This window comes from Gymnoscopelus braueri, assembly GCF_963280865.1.
Source record: "Gymnoscopelus braueri genome assembly, chromosome: 1".
NCBI classification, from domain to species: Eukaryota; Metazoa; Chordata; class Actinopteri; order Myctophiformes; family Myctophidae; genus Gymnoscopelus; species Gymnoscopelus braueri.
Genome location: NC_137603.1, coordinates 47,176,577 through 47,194,566, shown reverse-complemented (window position 1 = coordinate 47,194,566; position 17,990 = coordinate 47,176,577). Strand labels below are relative to the sequence as shown.

Here is a 17,990-nt window from a genome sequence, read left to right as displayed (position 1 = left end):
TTACACCAGCTAGCTCACTGCTGAATGGACTTTACACCCAGTAGCACCCAGCTGCACTGGCCCAGTTCCAACAATCCAATAGATAGAGCCCACCAGTAGCAATGCACCACCACCACCACACACCAGGCTTTCCAGGCAGCACCTGTGGAAAGCCTCCAGATCTCCATTCCATTCTTAACCATCCGGTTAAGTGCCATGGTTAACCGGATGGCACTAATCCGGTCTCTTTAGACCGGATTAGTGCCATCCGGTCTAAAGAGCCCGCCTACTCCAATAATACTGTATCCGGGAAGTACAGTATTATTGGAGTACTGTATCCGGGAAGTGTGTGTGTGTGTGTGTGTGTGTGTGTGTGTGTGTGTGTGTGTGTGTGTGCGTGCGTGCGTGCGTGCGTGCGTGCGTGTGTGTGTGTCAGTGATGGAAGAAGTACTCACATGTTTTACTTTAGTGACATGACAGAAAATGACAGACAATGTAGAAATACCCTGTCACAAGTAAAAGTATGGTATTCAGAATTTACTTTAGAAGTATAAAAGTATTGGCATCAAAATATACTTAAAGTACCAAGAGTACTTAAGTAAGCAGAATGTCCCATTTTAAGTTTTCAAAATGTATAACAATCTTTTGAAAATAGCACATCTACAAGCTCACAACACGTTGCAATGGCGCGTTGTGAGCTTGTAGATTGGCTATTTAATCAATTATATAGAGCTTAAGTGGTTAATGTATGTTTATTTATAAAAATCTAAATCTAAACAGTAACTAGTATAACTAAAGTTTTCAAATAATTGTAGTGGAGTAAAAGTACAATATTTTCCACAGAGATGTAGTGGAGGAGTAGAAGTCAAAGTATTTCCGTATCCGCCGGTTCTCTCCAGTCCAGACAGGCGGATATGCAGAGACTACACGCTCCTGCGATCACCACGCCCCCTGGAGGAAGCGTCATCTCGCGACATCATACCTGAGCGACGGGCAGCTGACTGTGTTGTGTTGCTGTGTGTTGGTGTGTTGTCACCTGAGGCTCTAGAGAGAGAGAGACCCGGGACGAGGAGAGGATAAGAAGACAAGTGAGACACCATCTACCTTTATTTATATATGACAGTTGACATATCGTTCCACGCCTGAGTGTCCGCAGGTATAAATACTGCTGCTGTTCTGAGAGGACTGGGAACTAACTAACTGTCCCTTGTTGCATGTATTATAGGCCTTGGCTTGTTGCGGTCGCCTCTTGACCGATGTGTGTGTCCTACAGCCGTTAGATAAGATACTAGAGCAGCTAATGTTAGCCTACCGGGGCTAACAGTGGCAAAGTAACAGAGCCAAGCCAACCAACTTGTTTGCTAACGTTGGATTATTTAGCATTATGGCTAACGATACTTCCTTAGCAGTGAAGACAGACAGACAGCTGTTTACGACCTTTACGTCTGTCTGTCTGTCTGTCTGTCTGTCTGACTGACTGACTGACTGACTGACTGACTGACTGAGTTTGAATACAATCATTCATGTTGGGTGAGAAGTGGGGAGTTGTCCGTCTGGCTTGTATCAGTTGGTAACTTGGTAATGTCACAGTAGAATGGAACATAAACCATGCAAGCAGAAAAAGCATGTGGAATTGTGGATTTAATCGAAATAGTCAATCGTATTTGAATGATTTCACTGTATGGTTGCACTGTTGTATGCTTGTGTATGAGAGCAGTAACTGTCAGCCAAAATGTACCTTTTGTGAAGAAAAAGAGAGTCCTAAAGTTTACACTATAATGTAGCCTTGACACAAGACTACACTATAATGAAGACCTGTGGAACCCAAAAGCACGAGTATTTGTTGGTTCTAACCCTACCAGGAAGTAAGTGGTAGCGTATGATTTGACCGAATGGGCTGTAAATAGATATCAATGAATTTATTGTTGGAATTCATGACAGTAGTTGTGTTTTTGCTAATGTGTTTTGTTCCCTGCGGCAGGGAGGATGTCTTTGAATGACGAGGGCTATGTGGTGAGGATCAGAGGACTACCCTGGTCCTGCACCCAGGAAGAGGTGGCCAGCTTCTTCTCTGGTTAGGACACACACACGCACGCACACGCACACACACACTTAACATGACAGCTTTGGAAGGAGAAAGGCATTTGTTGATTTGCAGCTGGGGTTTATTATGCTATGATTGTTTTATCTGGCACTGTTTGGCACGTTCCTATTGGTCAACATGTGCTTAATTGGTGTGAAACACTGCATTTCAACATACAGACAAGAGACAATGCATTTGCCACTTACCGTATTGGCCTGAAATTGTTACCACTGTAACATGCGCCCGATGCACGACTTAAGATTGCTGCAAAAACACAAACAACAAAATAAGCTGCAGTATGTGTGAATTCCCCCGAATTCCCCTTTCAATGTGAGCGACAATTGAAAGGAGGGACGGCGGAGACGGCAGCAAGAAAACATTTAATTTCTTTATTTAGATAGGAGAGGGTAGAGAGTGGGGAGACAAACAAGACAGGAATTGGATTCAAACTTGGGTCATCGCAACTCAATAAGGAGTAATATGGTCAGTGTGCTAAATGGCGGAGCCACCAGGCACCCAAGGAAAGACAACTTGTCATTGTTGATTAGAATTGACAAAGAGACATGGAGAGACGGGTTTGTGTTTTCAATTGGCTGAATATAGATGTGCATAGTTAAACAAATTAAAAACCAGCGCACTGAAAATCTGACACACACTCTGTCTAGCTGTTGTGCAATTAACCCCTGATAATGACATAAAAGTGTAGTCCTTGGATATAAAATGTAAACCCAGAAAATAAAGTCTTATATTTGGGACAATACAGCATTTCTAAAATGCCATACACCGGACCACAATGAGTTTAATTTTAAACCAGCTATCATTGGATTAGAATAGGTATCACTTATCGTTTGGAATTGTCATTTTGGAACAAAATATTCTTTTAGTAGAATATTATGTATTCTGAGGCCTAACCTGTATGTGTTGTGTGTTTTGTGCAGACTGTAACATCGTGGGAAACGTAAACGGTGTGTGTTTCACCTTCTCAAAAGAGGGCCGGCCCAGTGGAGAGGCCTTTGTTGAGCTGAAAACAGCAGAAGACTTCAAGAATGCCATAGCTAAGGACCGCAAATACATGGGACATCGATACATAGAAGGTATTGGTTATCATGATTATCAAACCTGCTTGGCTTTAGTGAGCAGTAGCAATGGAACGGCATGTTGGATAATGTTTTCCTTATTGTATAATTGCTGCTCTATAACATGAAACAAAATATTTATAAGGCGAATTGGTTTTATTCTATTTCTTATAACCTTAAATATTCATGAACTGTAATTCATTTTGTATTTGTCAATCAGGAAAAAAACAGGAATGACAACACAACAAGCGGGCTTGTTGTAACTTGTCCTTTATTTACCAAAGTATTGGTACACTCTTACACACTTTGATCTCAAACATCCAGGCCTTGCCAGCACAGACACAACTGTACAGTGTAAACGTAAAAACATTGTGTGTGTGTGTGTGTGTGTGTGTGTGTGTGACTCAGCATTCATGTCAAACCTCAAGAGAATTTATAAGCTCCAAGTTGTTCTGTGCAAATTATTGTCATTCCATTCATGTTTTGTTTGTGAGAGTGAGCTTGTTTTATTTCCTGCTCCTTTGCTGATTTAATCTGTTTGGATTTGTATGCTCTCGAGTGTGTTGGTGTCACTTATGTGTGTTGTATAGGGCTGACTCAGTCGACTGCATACATGTATTAGCGTGCTTCTCTGCTTTAGCCCCTTAGCCCACGCTGAATTGCCAGAACACGAATAGGCTAAAGTTCAGTTGTCGAATACCATAACCTCATAACCAAACCAGAAGGTGTTTGTGGTAGTCTGGTGGTCTGCTCAAGTCAGCATTATTGTAATCATCATTTGCCTCAAATCCAACATCAGTAGAGAGTAGAAGGTAGAGTTTAGAAATAGGAAATCATCCAAAAAGAACGTAAGTTGACTGAAGAGAGAACTGAATGTACTATCTTGTCTCGTCACCACACACAAACACAGCCAAAGGGAGGGACAAAGACGGCATGCTATCAGCAGGTAATGATTAACACATAGACCCACCAGGCTTGACAGATACAATTATAAAAGTGGGTAAAAGCTGAGTATGACGGTTAGGGTTGTCACAATTACAAATTTAAGTTGACTATTAATTGGTGACCAGTTAATATTGTTTTGGGGCCTTTTTTAACCAGTGTTAGATTGGCTTATCAATCCCTACTAGCTAACGGTATCTTCCATGCCAGTTTAACAGTGCCCACTACCCCACCCATCCCCCTTCTGTCAACAAAGGAAATTCTTGGGTTAGGACAGTGTAGAAGCTATTCATTCATGGTTTGTTGTTGGCATTTTATTTTGAAATACCTTGTGTAAACACTTGGTGGCGGGCATTAGATAGACACAACACAGGCTGCCTACTATACAGGGACATAGGTGCACAGGTGCAGTAATTAGTGTGGGCACAGGCAGAGGGGAGTACACACTGTTCTTACCAGACACTACAAAACAAAGACAGACAGATAGACAAGAAACAACAAACCCAGGGAGAGATACTACAAAGGTTCACTGAGTGATTATTAGGTTATTTTTTCTGTATAAAGTACAGTGCTTCAATAAGTTAACATCTACGAAAATATCGATTGGACATATTTTGTTTGTATCTTCGGAGGAACACTCCATTTCCTTTGTGGACATTGGATTTTTCTTCAAAATTGCCGTTACAGACAGCATTCGTGTTAAGAGGATTCGGTTGAAAGCTCGGTGAGATGGAATATGTTTAAATTAAGAAGTTACTGGAGCGCTACTTGTATCCTTCAAACCACCGATGCTCATGGAATGGAATAATATAATAGAAATGTTAAAGTTATGACCCGAAAGGCATAAAAAATAATCCAGGTCCAGGCATTTTTTAAAATGTTTTTCTGGTCATAACATTTCCTTTTTCCTTTTTCAATTAAAGTTCAAATATTGTTTTGTGTTTTTGTGTGTGTACATGCACGTTTCTGACTGAATCAGTGTTCAAGTCGAACCGCAGTGAGATGGACTGGGTGCTGAAGCGCAGTGGTCCTGCTGACTATGATGGCTGCAGTGGCTGCATGCTGAGACTCCGAGGCCTACCCTTTGGCTGCAGTAAGGAAGAGATCGTACAATTCTTCTCAGGTACACACACTTTTTTTGTTTTTTGCAATCCTTCTCAGGTATAAACAGGCATGCACACCATATATCCAATGTTAACCACTATTTACATTTAATATGAGTTGAGGATTGTTCCATACATCACGGTAAGGGTGTGTCAAATGACACCGAGCATCTCAATACCTACACAGCAGATGTGTTCGTCCACATGAGCCATTAGATCACCGCATCATCAATGGTCATAATAGCCTGCCCTAGAGTTTACACTCCATGCCAAAGCTATAATTTTTACCGTTGACACATAGTAACAGATTTGACTTAAAAAGGAGAACACCAAGCCAAAAATAGACACATTCTGTAGTTTACTGCCAGTTAATATAATGTAAACTATCCATGATGTTAGATTATTTGTTTAAAATGTCTATCTGTAGACACTTGTGTAAAGTTGATGTTGTTTTAATGTCAGACAGGGTTCCTGACTCTTAATCCATCTTTTGCATGTGATGTGCAAATATGGTCTTGGAAATGTCTATGTTGGTCAATGAGAAGTTTTTGAAATAATTGGAATTTTGTTAATGAAAAAAGAGTAGGAACCCTGGCCCTGTTGTCAATGTTAACTGTAGTATGACTGTTATATAGGTATGTTTAATAGTATCTATAAATAATCCATATTGACCTGTTCCCATCCTTGCTCATAGCAGTTGTGTATATTGCCTCAACATGCTTTTAATGTATCAAGGCCTTAACATGTTTGTTGTTCATATGTTCACTTAGTATATGTTTACCATGTGTTGTTTATTATGTCATTGTCATGATTTCTGAATATGATCTTACTATGTTATGTTGGCATCATGCCATTTTATTGTTTAGCTTGTTATTCTGACCTAGACAGAGTGTACTAATTGAATGGGGAATTTAGAAGGGGTTGGGTGGGGCCGGTTCACGAGGGAGTGGTCCCAGGACACTGATCTGGGTTCAGCTGTTTCTGCTGCCTGACAGCCTCAAAATTGACCGGGAGAGCCAACAACACAGAATTGTAATGGATAGAAACGGCAGCCATTTTTCAGATACCCTAGATGTGTCTTGACTGATGAGGCTTTGGTTATGTTGTAATGAGAATAAGCATTAGTGAGTTCAGTTGAGACCCTGAAGTGTTAATGTTCTACTACCACAATAAAGGCATCATTACCTTCATTTGTGTTTTATTGCAACTTTCTTCATGCACTATTAATGCATGGGACACTGGTGCCCATTTCCATGACAACACTAATATGTGTACACCAAAGAAGACCACTGACCAAACCGGAAGTGTTCTTTCTGTCCATTCTGACTCTATGGCTGATGCTGACTCCAGACCAGTGTTTATTTCCGGCACCACTTCCCCACATGGTACCTTTGCAACTGTAACTGCTAGATGCCCCCTTTTAATCCAGTTGAATTAGTTAACACAGATCTTATTTGTTAGCTGCTGTTTTCTAATTATATTGCTATTCTAAGTTCCAGTGAATCAGTGGGTGTTGTTCTACCTACCTACCTATCTATCTATGTATTTGTGTGCTTGGGTTGAAGGGTTGAGAATCGTGCCAAATGGGATTACTCTGCCAGTGGACTACCAGGGGAGGAGCACAGGGGAAGCCTTCGTGCAGTTTGCCTCAAAGGAGATAGCAGAAAAGGCTCTGGGGAAACACAAGGAAAGAATAGGGCACAGGTGGGACAGAGGGGAAAGGGATGGAATGGGTTGGGTTGGTTTCTATTATAGTAAGTGTGTGGGTCACATTGTATTATGGTGAAATTGACAGGATGGGTTATTTCATGAATATTTATTTTTAAATTAATTGTAATAATTACAGTAAAATAACATTTGTAATCAATTGTAGTTTCTATGTTATTGTACTGTATATTAGCTAATGGGTGGGAAATATTCTAGTGTCTATACTAAAGTATTAGCGGGATGTGTAATTATAATTTGGATTACATTAGTTATAGTTACATTTGGGAGGGAATGAGGAGTCATGAATCTCACCTCTTTAATTGAAGGTTGTTAAAGATTGTATTAATTACTGTAACATCATGGGCTGTTTTTATTTAGCATAAATTCTATGGGTACTATTTAATGGGCTGGGGGTAACTATATGGGTCTAATGGGTAGTTTTATGGGTATCTTTCGGTGTTTCTCTACTGTTTATGTAACAGATAAGTCACCGGGAAGTGAGTAAGTTTAGAAATGCAGTAGAAGAGCACAGTTGAGGCAGTCTGTTTTTTCTCCTTCTTTTTTAGAGGAATGTTGTGCTGCCATAATAGGACATTATAATTAATTTCAGACACAAGCCCTCTAAGGAGGCATTTTACTAAGATGTAGTCAGTTACAGCTGAATCGGTATAGATGTAGTAAAAAACCTCCACTACAATGTAAGCAGAGAGCCACTGATAAAGTGTTTGGTAAGGTTTATACTAAGAACTGTTCTTAGTATAACAGTACAACACTATCATCATGGTTAGAATAGTAGGCTACAAATATCTGATAAAAGGTGCAAGTAAGTTACCAGTTAAAAGTAACCAATGGGGCAATATTGTGGAGTGACCTAACTGTTTATCATGGCCCTGTATATTGAAGCCACTCAGACCATTAGTGTAGAAGACCATTAGGTTAGAGCAAGTTAGTCCTGTTTCAGTAGGATGTTTAGGTCAGTTACCGTATGTCCTGCTGTAGGAAATCATTTAGGCTGTATGTCCTGTGTCTGCTTATGTTCTTTTTGTATAAACTCAAATATCTGTATGTACCATGAGCCAAACTATTTCCACTACATGACCCTTTTTGCTGCCTTCTTTGCCCCATGCACGTCTCCCACTCCAGGTACATAGAGATTTTTAAGAGCAGTCGTAACGAGATCAGGGCGTACTATGAGCTGCCCCGGCGTGGAGTTGGGGGCCAGAGGCCTGGGCCCTACGATAGACCCATGATGGGTGGACCCAGGGGAGGCTTCTTTGGGCCGGGGCCGGGCCGAGGGGGCCCTCTGTTGGACACCATGAGGAGCGGAGGAGGAGGATATGGAACTGGTAAGAAACAGATTTAAAGTTATAATCTGTAATTTTATGTCTCTCCTGATGTAGAGAGGTAATTGCAATGATGTCCGAACTATAATAAATATGGCAGCGCTTCTAGTGTGCAATCGGGTGTGCCGTCTGCTTCAAATAACTTAATTGACATTGTCAACCAGTGAGTGCCCAACCCGACATCAGGGTCCAACTTTCCCCATGTAAGACTCTGGGGACACCACATCCAACCACTGCAGAGGTGCTAGTTATATTGTATCAACATACTCTACCACACATATTCCTTAAAATAATGTTTTATTTAAATAAATCCTGGATTGTAACTTTAGTGAATTAGTTACTTATAACCAACTTACCTTATTGCCTGGTTTCCTTGGTCTCACACGGAAGAATTTGAAGGTCGTGTGAACAAGCTAAAACTGATATCTCAAAATGTAATGGGCAGATTGTCGTGAAACTTGGAAGCACATTCATGCTCCCTGTAGGATGAACCCTACTGGTTTCTGTGACCCCCTGGGGGTCCTCTAGTCTAGTCACCCGTAGACCAAAATGTCAACTTACATATTCCTTAAAATAATGTTTTATTTAAATAAATCCTGGATTGTAACTTTAGTGAATTAGTTACTTATAACCAACTTACCTTATTGCCTGGTTTCCTTGGTCTCACACGGAAGAATTTGAAGGTCGTGTGAACAAGCTAAAACTGATATCTCAAAATGTAATGGGCAGATTGTCGTGAAACTTGGAAGCACATTCATGCTCCCTGTAGGATGAACCCTACTGGTTTCTGTGACCCCCTGGGGGTCCTCTAGTCTAGTCACCCGTAGACCAAAATGTCAACTTTACATGGTAGGTTTCTCATAGTCTCACAGCAGCCAGATGTTTAGCTGGATATCTTAAGTGTGGGGCGCAACAAGTGTTTAATGGGTAATGACCACCTTCTATGACAAAAATAGTGTGACAGACATGAATTGACCAACCGTGGACCACCTTGGTTCAACCATGGACGTATGATAGCCCAGCCAATGAGAGGCTTTCTTGCCTTTTTCTCTGGCAAATCCCGGACATGCTAACTTGTGATTCAGACCCTCTGTCACTGGAACTGATGATGTAAGACACTGGATCTGACCATGTGAGACTAGTTATCTCCTAACCTAATTTTCAGATTGGATGATAACCTGATTTTGGTGACCCCATGGCCTTTGCTTTACTGCTACCTGTAGGCCAACTCTTTCACTCACTTTAAAGGCACTTTGTAGCTGTTTACCTATGGTACTGTATTTAAATTTAAAGATTTTGCTATTGTGTACAATATGCGATAACCCGTGAATATACAATATATAAGCCTGGGACAACCAAGTCAGTTAGTTCAACCCACTTTGGTCCATTTGGGTGATAGGAAAATAGAGCCCTTATTATTTGCTATTTGAAAATGTGCTTATAGTATAGTGTTTTGACTACATTTCTCCTTTGTCTTGTTGCCATTGGTGTCTAGGAGGTTATAGCGGCTTTGACAACTACAATGGGTTTAACAATTATTGTTTCGGCAACGGCATGTTTGATGATCGAGTGAGAGGAGAGAGGGGAGGCAGAGGTGAGCGCCATATCAATTTGCCTACTACATGCTCGCACACTATACTGACTGGGTTTAAAACAATGGTAATGGTAATGCAATGGTAGTAATAGTAATTACACCTTTTGGTTTACTAAAGTTTTTTTTACAGCGTAAGAATCTGTAATATTTACCATTTGTTAATGCTCTAAGAAAGTGTGTGTGTGTGTGTGTGTGCGTGTGCGTGTGTGTGCGCATGCAGGGATGGGAGGCCATGGCTACAGCGGGGCAAGTGATAGCGGTTCAGGATTCCACAGTGGTCATTTTGTCCATATGAGGGGACTGCCATTCCGTGCCACAGAAGGAGACATTGCTAAAGTAAGAACACCCACATACAGACAACTCAACGCAAGATAATTGTTGCTGCAACTTAGCCACTGGGAAAAACACTTGACCATTAACAGGGATCCCACGTGCCCTGGACAACCGGGAAATGTTGATGCAGCTTTCCATGTTTATAGCACTTCAAAAGAATCTATGGCCATAGTCCTTACTTAAAAAATAAACTAAATTCAAGTTGAATTCTTTACATTTAATTTGAACTTTAATGTTTATCAGGAACACTTCCCTAGATTGCATTCTGTTTGTGTGGGCTATCCAGTCTATGTACTGTAGTTCATGCAATAAAGGGGAAGAGGAACATATATTATTTGACAGTTAGACATGATTGTCACGTGCAAGTTGTCAGCAGAATTTTACTGACTCACAGCAGGACTCACAGTGAAAGCAGGAATTGTTTAAAGGGCCTTAATTTTACTTTTCATTTACCTTTCAACTCATATTTTTAGCACTGTCTTCTAAAGCATCAGAAAATGAATATAATGCAGTATTACCAAATATGAACATCATATATACTGTAAATTGATATAGATGTAGGTCACATAAAACCAGCATTTTATGTCCACCTGCCTGTTTTTTGTATGTATGCATGTTGTGCATTCATGTTATTGTGTGCAGTTGTTTGTCAGTTGAACAAATATACAATCAAGTAGAGAGTTAGTGTGTATTTAGCACATGTGCATAACCACGAGAATGTTGGTTGTGTCTGTCTGTGTACATCTGTGCGTCTGTGTTTTAGTTCTTTTCCCCCCTGAGTCCATTGAGGGTTCATATTGATGTGGCGCCCAACGGCAAGTCAACTGGAGAAGCAGACGTGGAGTTCCGTTCCCATGAAGATGCCGTTGCCGCCATGTCAAAGGATAAAAACCACATGCGTAAGTACACTCTCTATCCTCTTCTCTCTATGATGGCACATGATTATGCTAAAAGCATCACCATATCTAGTACCATGTAGGGCTAGGCAATTAACTGGAAATATCGAAAACCGATATTTAGAACCAATAACCGACTTATAACTGAATAATAAGTCGGTTATTGGGATCATTCTTTTTTTTCCTTGGGTGGTCCTTGACATGGAAAAGTTTGAGAACCACTCATTATAGTGACATACGCTTTTCAGAAAACTGTTAGGATTTAGAAGACATTTGTAGAATTCCCAGAAGCAAAGATTTGAGTTACAAATGTTTGCTTTAAATGTATATATATTTATATACATATTTAAAGATTTGCACAAATTGTCCAAGATTTTTTTTTTAAATAGCAGATCTACAAGCTTGTAGATCTGCTATTTTTGAATAGCCCAAATAAATCTTAAAGGGTTAAATAAATCGATTAGTCTGATTAACCACTTAACCCTGTATTATACTTGGTTGTACAGGCAATGGCACTGGGTGGAAAATGGGTTACAAAACCGTGGGATAAAATATTTTAAAAAGTTTAAAAAAACGCATCAAGTGTAAAGTAAAATGTATACAGGAGCTCCAGGCTGTTTGTTTGATCTTTGTCCTCTCCACAGAGCACCGCTACATTGAGCTGTTTCTCAACTCGACATCCAGTGGAGCTGCTGAGATGAGTGAGTAATCAATACTTACTGTGGACTTTTTATCTGTACTGTGTTATTTGGGGTTGACAGAAAATTTATCAAATACGATTTTAGTAATTGAATAGTCAGTTTAGTGATGCATAATGTATCTACGTATTTATAATAATGTGCTATTGAGATCTTCGCGTGTTAATGCTGTTTTTGCAGAGTAACCGTTGAGTGATTCCAAAAATATATATTTTTTTGTTTGGATAATTTATGATAAGCATTCACCGTAATTGACCATACTTTCCCTTATTTAAAAAAAATTAATAGTCTAAATTAACCACATAGATAAATTGAATAATCAAAAAATAGTCAACAGATTGATATGGTATGAAAATAATCGTTAGTAGGGATGCACCGATTGATCGGCCACCCATCGTAGATGTCAAATGTATTAAAAAGGTGACCGCTGATTACCATTCAGATTAACCGATTGTGAAGGCTAATCGTACGATGTGTAAATGTCTTAATTTCAGAAATACACGTCACAAATACACGTTTGATTATTCTTCCATTTCAAACTGACAGTTGACAGTTGATTGGCACTTGGTGAACAACACTAAATCATCTGAAAAGATAAGAAAGAATTGTGGAAAAATGTAGTAAACTGAAAGTATTTTGCCTTCTTTTTAAAGCCAGTCAGACAGAGGTAGCTCCTAGCCTATATTCTATATTAACTGCTGAAATTGAGCGAGCAAAAACTGACATTGACGGTCCCACTTTCAGCCTTGAAAAATAGCTAGTGTACGAAAGAATCCTGGTTTTCTCTTTGGTTGAGGTCAATAAAGCACCTAGCTATTATTGCAAGTTTTACTGTAGGCTAGAAAGTCCTGGTAAAATGCTATTTTTTATCATTGATTTGTCAAGTTGATAATCATGCTTTTTCAAAATACCCCAGGTCGTGGTGGTGGTGGTGGTGGTTACTATGGTAACTCAGGAGGAGGTGGAGGCTCACGGGGCAGTGGACAGCGAAATGCATTCTGATTATGTCATCACCCTGTTTCCACCCATCCTGACGTTTGTTTCACGTTTCTTAAAGGCCTCATTTATTCCTCAAGCTGCTCAGAGCATGAGTGCTGATGTGGGAATGTCATCGACGGTGTGTAGAACCAACAGTGAATTGTTTTCGGGGCAGTCATGATACTGAAACTTACCCTTAAAAATATTATACCAGACCAAGCACCATAACACAAACTAATATTTATCCAAAGAGACAAAATCACGAGTACAAACTAATAGCAGTTCTTTTGGGGATATTCATCCTAGCCACACAAGCTGTGTTTCTGCATTGAAAATAAATTGTGATGCTTAAATTACAAGATTTACAGGTAACTGATGTTGTAGACTAGAACTTGGTATCAGTAATTTGGTAGAATTGAAGTATCATCCAACCCTAATTGTTTTCAAAGAAGAGATGGTCTGAATTATGTTTAAATTATGTTTAAACGATCGTGTTGCGTGCCGAAAATATAAGCTCACAGCGCCTTGTCTATGCAACACGTGAGCTTGTATATCAACTATTTAGATGCGCGACAAAGTCGTACAACAAAGTATAACTAAGGCTTTCGTGTCCCACAGAACCAAGTTCTACCCCTTGTTAAAATTAGTGTTGAAGTGTAGCACTACTACTTTGTTTAAGCCAACATTATAGCACAATGGAGCAAAACAATCATTTAAAGAATGTATTTGATTACTTATTTGGCTAGAATTACACTTTGTGGTGACTGCTGTGAGAGATTTATCAAGTGTTATATTGGTACATGTTATTAATGTTTTTAATTTAAGAATAATTACTTTGCAGCAGCAGATGCACCACTGAGGCACAGTTTAATAGCAGGCAGAAATGTATGAGACGCTGGTACTCTAATGCAGCAGAATTGGTCCAAACTTTATGTAAAGGCTTGCTGGATCTGAATTGAGTGATGTTTCTTTGGCTTGTGCCTGATTTATACTTTGCGGGGCAATTTCACGCACCATGTGTCACATCGCGTTGTGAGCTTTTAGATCTCCTGTTTTCGATGTGCAACACCAAGTTACTGGTTACCAAGTTTGAATAAGTATGTTCTGGCAATTTCTGTCATTTGGGAAGTAGTGCTGATGCGATCAGCAAAGCCAAAGTCCAAGGTGGTTTCTCAAAGTTAAAGTTAAACTGTTTTACTTTGTGTTTTAGACTTTGTTTTATTATTTGGGTTTACTTATTTGTTGTTTTATCTGATGTCACAGTTTTCACTGTGGGAAGTTTGCATATGTCTAGCTGGCTTCAGTTGAATGACCTTTGAATGCAAAATGGTTAAGAGAAAACGACAGTCTCTGATTTGATCATTAGATTGGCATGCTCTGAAATGCTGGGTAAATGGGTGCCAGTGTGTTTTCTATATGAATGTTTTCACATGTTCATTAAAAACAAAAAGCTGAATATTATTTTCCACTCTCAAAGAGTGGAAATAAAAAATATATATTTGAGCTGTGAAATAGCTTAAGCAGCTGTTGTACATTTTGCCTAATAAATTTTATATTTAATTCTCTGTCTGTGTCCCTGGCTCTCTGTTACAACGCCTTTAGGTTTACATTGTTTTAAAAGCATGTGTCCAGTCCAGTTGTCTTCAGAGAACAGCACAGGCATATACTTTAAAAATCTATTTCTACATGGTCCCCACTGACTGGAAACTATTTACTGGCTCATATTAAAATGGTAGCTAGCTGTGATGAGTGTTCTCAGCCTCTTGAGATTAGTCAAAGAGGTGCATTACTGTCATACACATGAGAGTGCTACTTGGAAAAAAGCAGTTGTTTGAATATTTTTTTCTTTTACATTGAGCACAGTCTACTGCAACTGTAATTCAAAATTATCCCCAAAAATTCTGCTTTCGAGATGGCCATGAAATTCAAATTTGAAATTCAAATTTGGCAAAGATTAGTAGGCGATAATTCCAATATTCACTATACACTCCTCATGTTTAAGCCTAACTGAATTATATATTTATGGACTATATATACATACTATATGGCAATACTTTACCACGCTTTCTCCCTGGATCCATTTATTGCGACCGTGTTTCCTTTCTTGCTTATTATACATTTTACTTCCTCGTATGATTCCGGGGAGACATCAAATTTCTCTTTAGGGTCTTGAGTAAAGACTCTTTTGGGTCTTGAGTCTTGGGACTCAAGACCCAAAAGAGAAATTTGATGTCTCCCCGGGAGCCGGGACCGAAGCCTCAAGACTCTTGAGCTAAAAAGTTTGTGAACCACTGCCATTTAGAACAGTGGTTTTCAACCTTTTTCATGCCAAGGACCCCTAAATTGATATACATTTGGCCACGGACCCCCATCTGAAAATGTTTTGTGCCAGGGACCCCCAGAAGCAAAGAATTGAGTTAAAAATGTTCGCTTTAAAAATGTATATATATTTGAAAGATATGCACAAATTTTCAAGATTTTTCAAAAATAGCAGATCTACAAGCTCATAGCGCACTCGGTGCCGCGCTATGAGCTTGTAGATCTGCTATTTTTGAATAGCCAAAGCTAAGTGGTTAAAAATTATTGTGACGCTATCAGTGGCGTACCCACCATAGAGGCAGGAACTAAAATCTAGCCTCCCCTAGAAAATGAAGTAAAAGACTGACTGAAAAACAGGCAGTGAAAAAAATCCAAACAGAATAGTGGCCGTCGGACCATTAGCCCGCCTCCTCGTCCATTCACGTGGGCAGGCAGCTAATCACTAGCCTGGTAAACCCTCCCTCCGGAAATCTCATTTCTATTTGATTCCAGGAGTGAATCAAATAGAAATGATCTGGAAATCTGGAAGATAATTGAGGTGACAGGGCTGAAACTTTATCTCAGTAAATGACATGGAACTCCACATTCGGGCATGGCTGACATCATAGTGACAACATAATGATGACGTGAGCTTTGAATCAGCTCGGCTTAAAACCAGACTGCACATTGTGAATGACGCACATGGAGAGAGACATCGAGGAATACTTCAGCACCTTCAAGAGGAACTATTCCAGCAGAGATCCATACATTTTGATTCATCTGGTAATTGCCCTGTAACCAATCCTGGATCGTAAGGTCACACATCATTAATTACATTCTTGGACCATTACAGCCCATGCATAGCAGCAGCTTTGACCATGAACCAACTGTTCCCGACAACGAGCCAGCAGCAAGGAAACTCAGGAGAAGAAAGACCTTACAGTAGTCAACAGTTTACCACGACTGTAACTCAATCAGAAGTAAAGATACATCGTCTGACTGACACAGGAAAGAAAACCTACATCTGTAAACAATGTGACAGGAGTTTCAGTCACAATTCGCAATTGAAGATACACCAGCGTATCCACACTGGAGAAAAACCTTTCTATTGTAAACACTGTGGTAAGAGTTTCACTCAGTTAGGTAATCTGAACAAACACCAGCGTATTCACACTGGAGAAAAACATTTCCACTGTTACCAGTGTAACAAGAGTTTCAGTGAGTTATGTAATCTGAAGTCACACCAGAGTGTCCACACGGGAGAAAAACCTATCCATTGTAAACAGTGTGTCAAGAGTTTCAGTCAGTTAGGTAGTTTGAACAAACACCAGCGTATTCACACTGGAGAAAAACCTTTCTATTGTAAACACTGTGGTAAGAGTTTCACTGATTTAGGTAATCTGAACAAACACCAGCGTATTCACACTGGAGAAAAACATTTCCACTGTTACCAGTGTAACAAGAGTTTCAGTGAGTTATGTAATCTGAAGTCACACCAGAGTGTCCACACGGGAGAAAAACCTTTCCATTGTAAACAGTGTGTCAAGAGTTTCAGTCAGTTAGGTAGTTTGAACAAACACCAGCGTATTCACACTGGAGAAAAACCTTTCCGCTGTTACCAGTGTAACAAGAGTTTCAGTGAGTTAGGTAATCTGAAGTCACACCAGCGTATTCACACTGGAGAAAAACCTTTCTGCTGTAAACGGTGTAACAAGAGTTTCAGTCGGATAGATCACCTGAAAAGACACAAGTGTGTCCACACAGTGGACTTGGGTGTTGGAAGAGCATCATTGCTCCATAGTTTTTACGGTTAACCATTAACCGTTAGTATTAACCGGTTACCAATTTCTTAACGATTACCGGTTAACGGTTGGCCATCACTAGCTGCTGAAGATGCATACTTTTTAAGCACACTGTAACAACCAAATAAATGGTTGGTTCTCAACTTATTTAGTTAAGTTTCAACTTTCAAGAGTGCATTATTTCCTTGTGTGACCCTCATCACAGGATTTAAAGGTTTCATGACATGCAGGTTTTACGAAACATTAAAGCCCCTTACACACCGGGGGCGAATTTTTCATGCGAATAAAACGTTTTTTTTAAAAAACCTTATAAAGTCAATGCAAGCTTCCATGGAGCGAAAAAGCGAAGCGAAAAAGCATCTTTTAATTATTCGGAACGAGTCCGAATTTTGCGTATATTCGCATAATCGCCGGTGTGTAATGACCTTTAGTCTTTATCATGGTCCTTTAAACGTGTATTAAAAGGTTTTAGAAATCCCCTCCAGTGAGCCATGGCAGGTTTTTTCTCTCAGTGTTCTGAAGCCTTTTCAGCTGCAATGAAAAGAAAACCTACAGTATTTGCCTGCGGTTGTCGCTGTTGAGGGATTTTGCCTGTCAATCATCGCCTCTACTCCGCGGGGAGGGGGCGGGATTAATGGACTTTGACATCAAAGTCCACGGGCCAATCACAGCACTTTTCTGAGCCCAATTATTCCGAAAACCCCAAACCACAGAAGATCCACTGAATGTTCAAAGTTCATTTTTTTTGGGTGTAATTGAGGTCAGAAAACTAACGAATCCCAGGGCTAAATTATGAGTACCACAACCAATAATAATTCTAATAATGGTGGTAAGAGCAGCAACAACACTAGTATCTGCACTGTCACTGGAGTAGCGGGAACGCCGCCCCCCAAGCCCCAATCTGTTCGCAGGTTATGTGGCCCTCGGCTTGGTACCCTAGACATAATTTGGCCCTTGGGGAAAACTAATTGGAAACACGGAAAAATACACCAGTTACTTGTAGTTTTGGCAGTGTGGGCAGGAGCAGGTGCCAACAAATACTTTGTGATACACCTGTATATATATATTTTTTTACTTGCATTATCTCTAGATGTATTTTTTGGCAGTTTTTGTTACACTGAGCAGGACATAATGCATGAGTAAATGAGTAAATCTGTT

General features: G+C 39.8%; 1 protein-coding gene across 2 annotated transcripts; it reads left to right on the top strand.

Annotated features, from left to right (window-relative positions):
- The first annotated feature begins 969 nt into the window (after window positions 1-969).
- Window positions 970-14,297, top strand: hnrnph3 (heterogeneous nuclear ribonucleoprotein H3 (2H9)). Of its 2 annotated transcripts, none has more exons than XM_080416568.1 (11): window positions 970-1,067; window positions 1,961-2,053; window positions 3,001-3,156; window positions 5,060-5,203; window positions 6,749-6,887; window positions 8,034-8,236; window positions 9,729-9,827; window positions 10,048-10,163; window positions 10,924-11,059; window positions 11,701-11,757; window positions 12,671-14,297. In XM_080416568.1, exons 2-11 carry the CDS (start codon window positions 1,966-1,968, stop codon window positions 12,754-12,756), a joined length of 1,224 nt encoding a protein of 407 aa, XP_080272694.1. In that variant the 5' UTR covers window positions 970-1,067; window positions 1,961-1,965; the 3' UTR covers window positions 12,757-14,297. The 2 variants fall into 2 exon arrangements, with proteins under 2 accessions (XP_080272694.1, XP_080272695.1); XM_080416569.1 differs by having other exon boundaries at window positions 987-1,135.
- The last annotated feature ends 3,693 nt before the right edge of the window (window positions 14,298-17,990 follow it).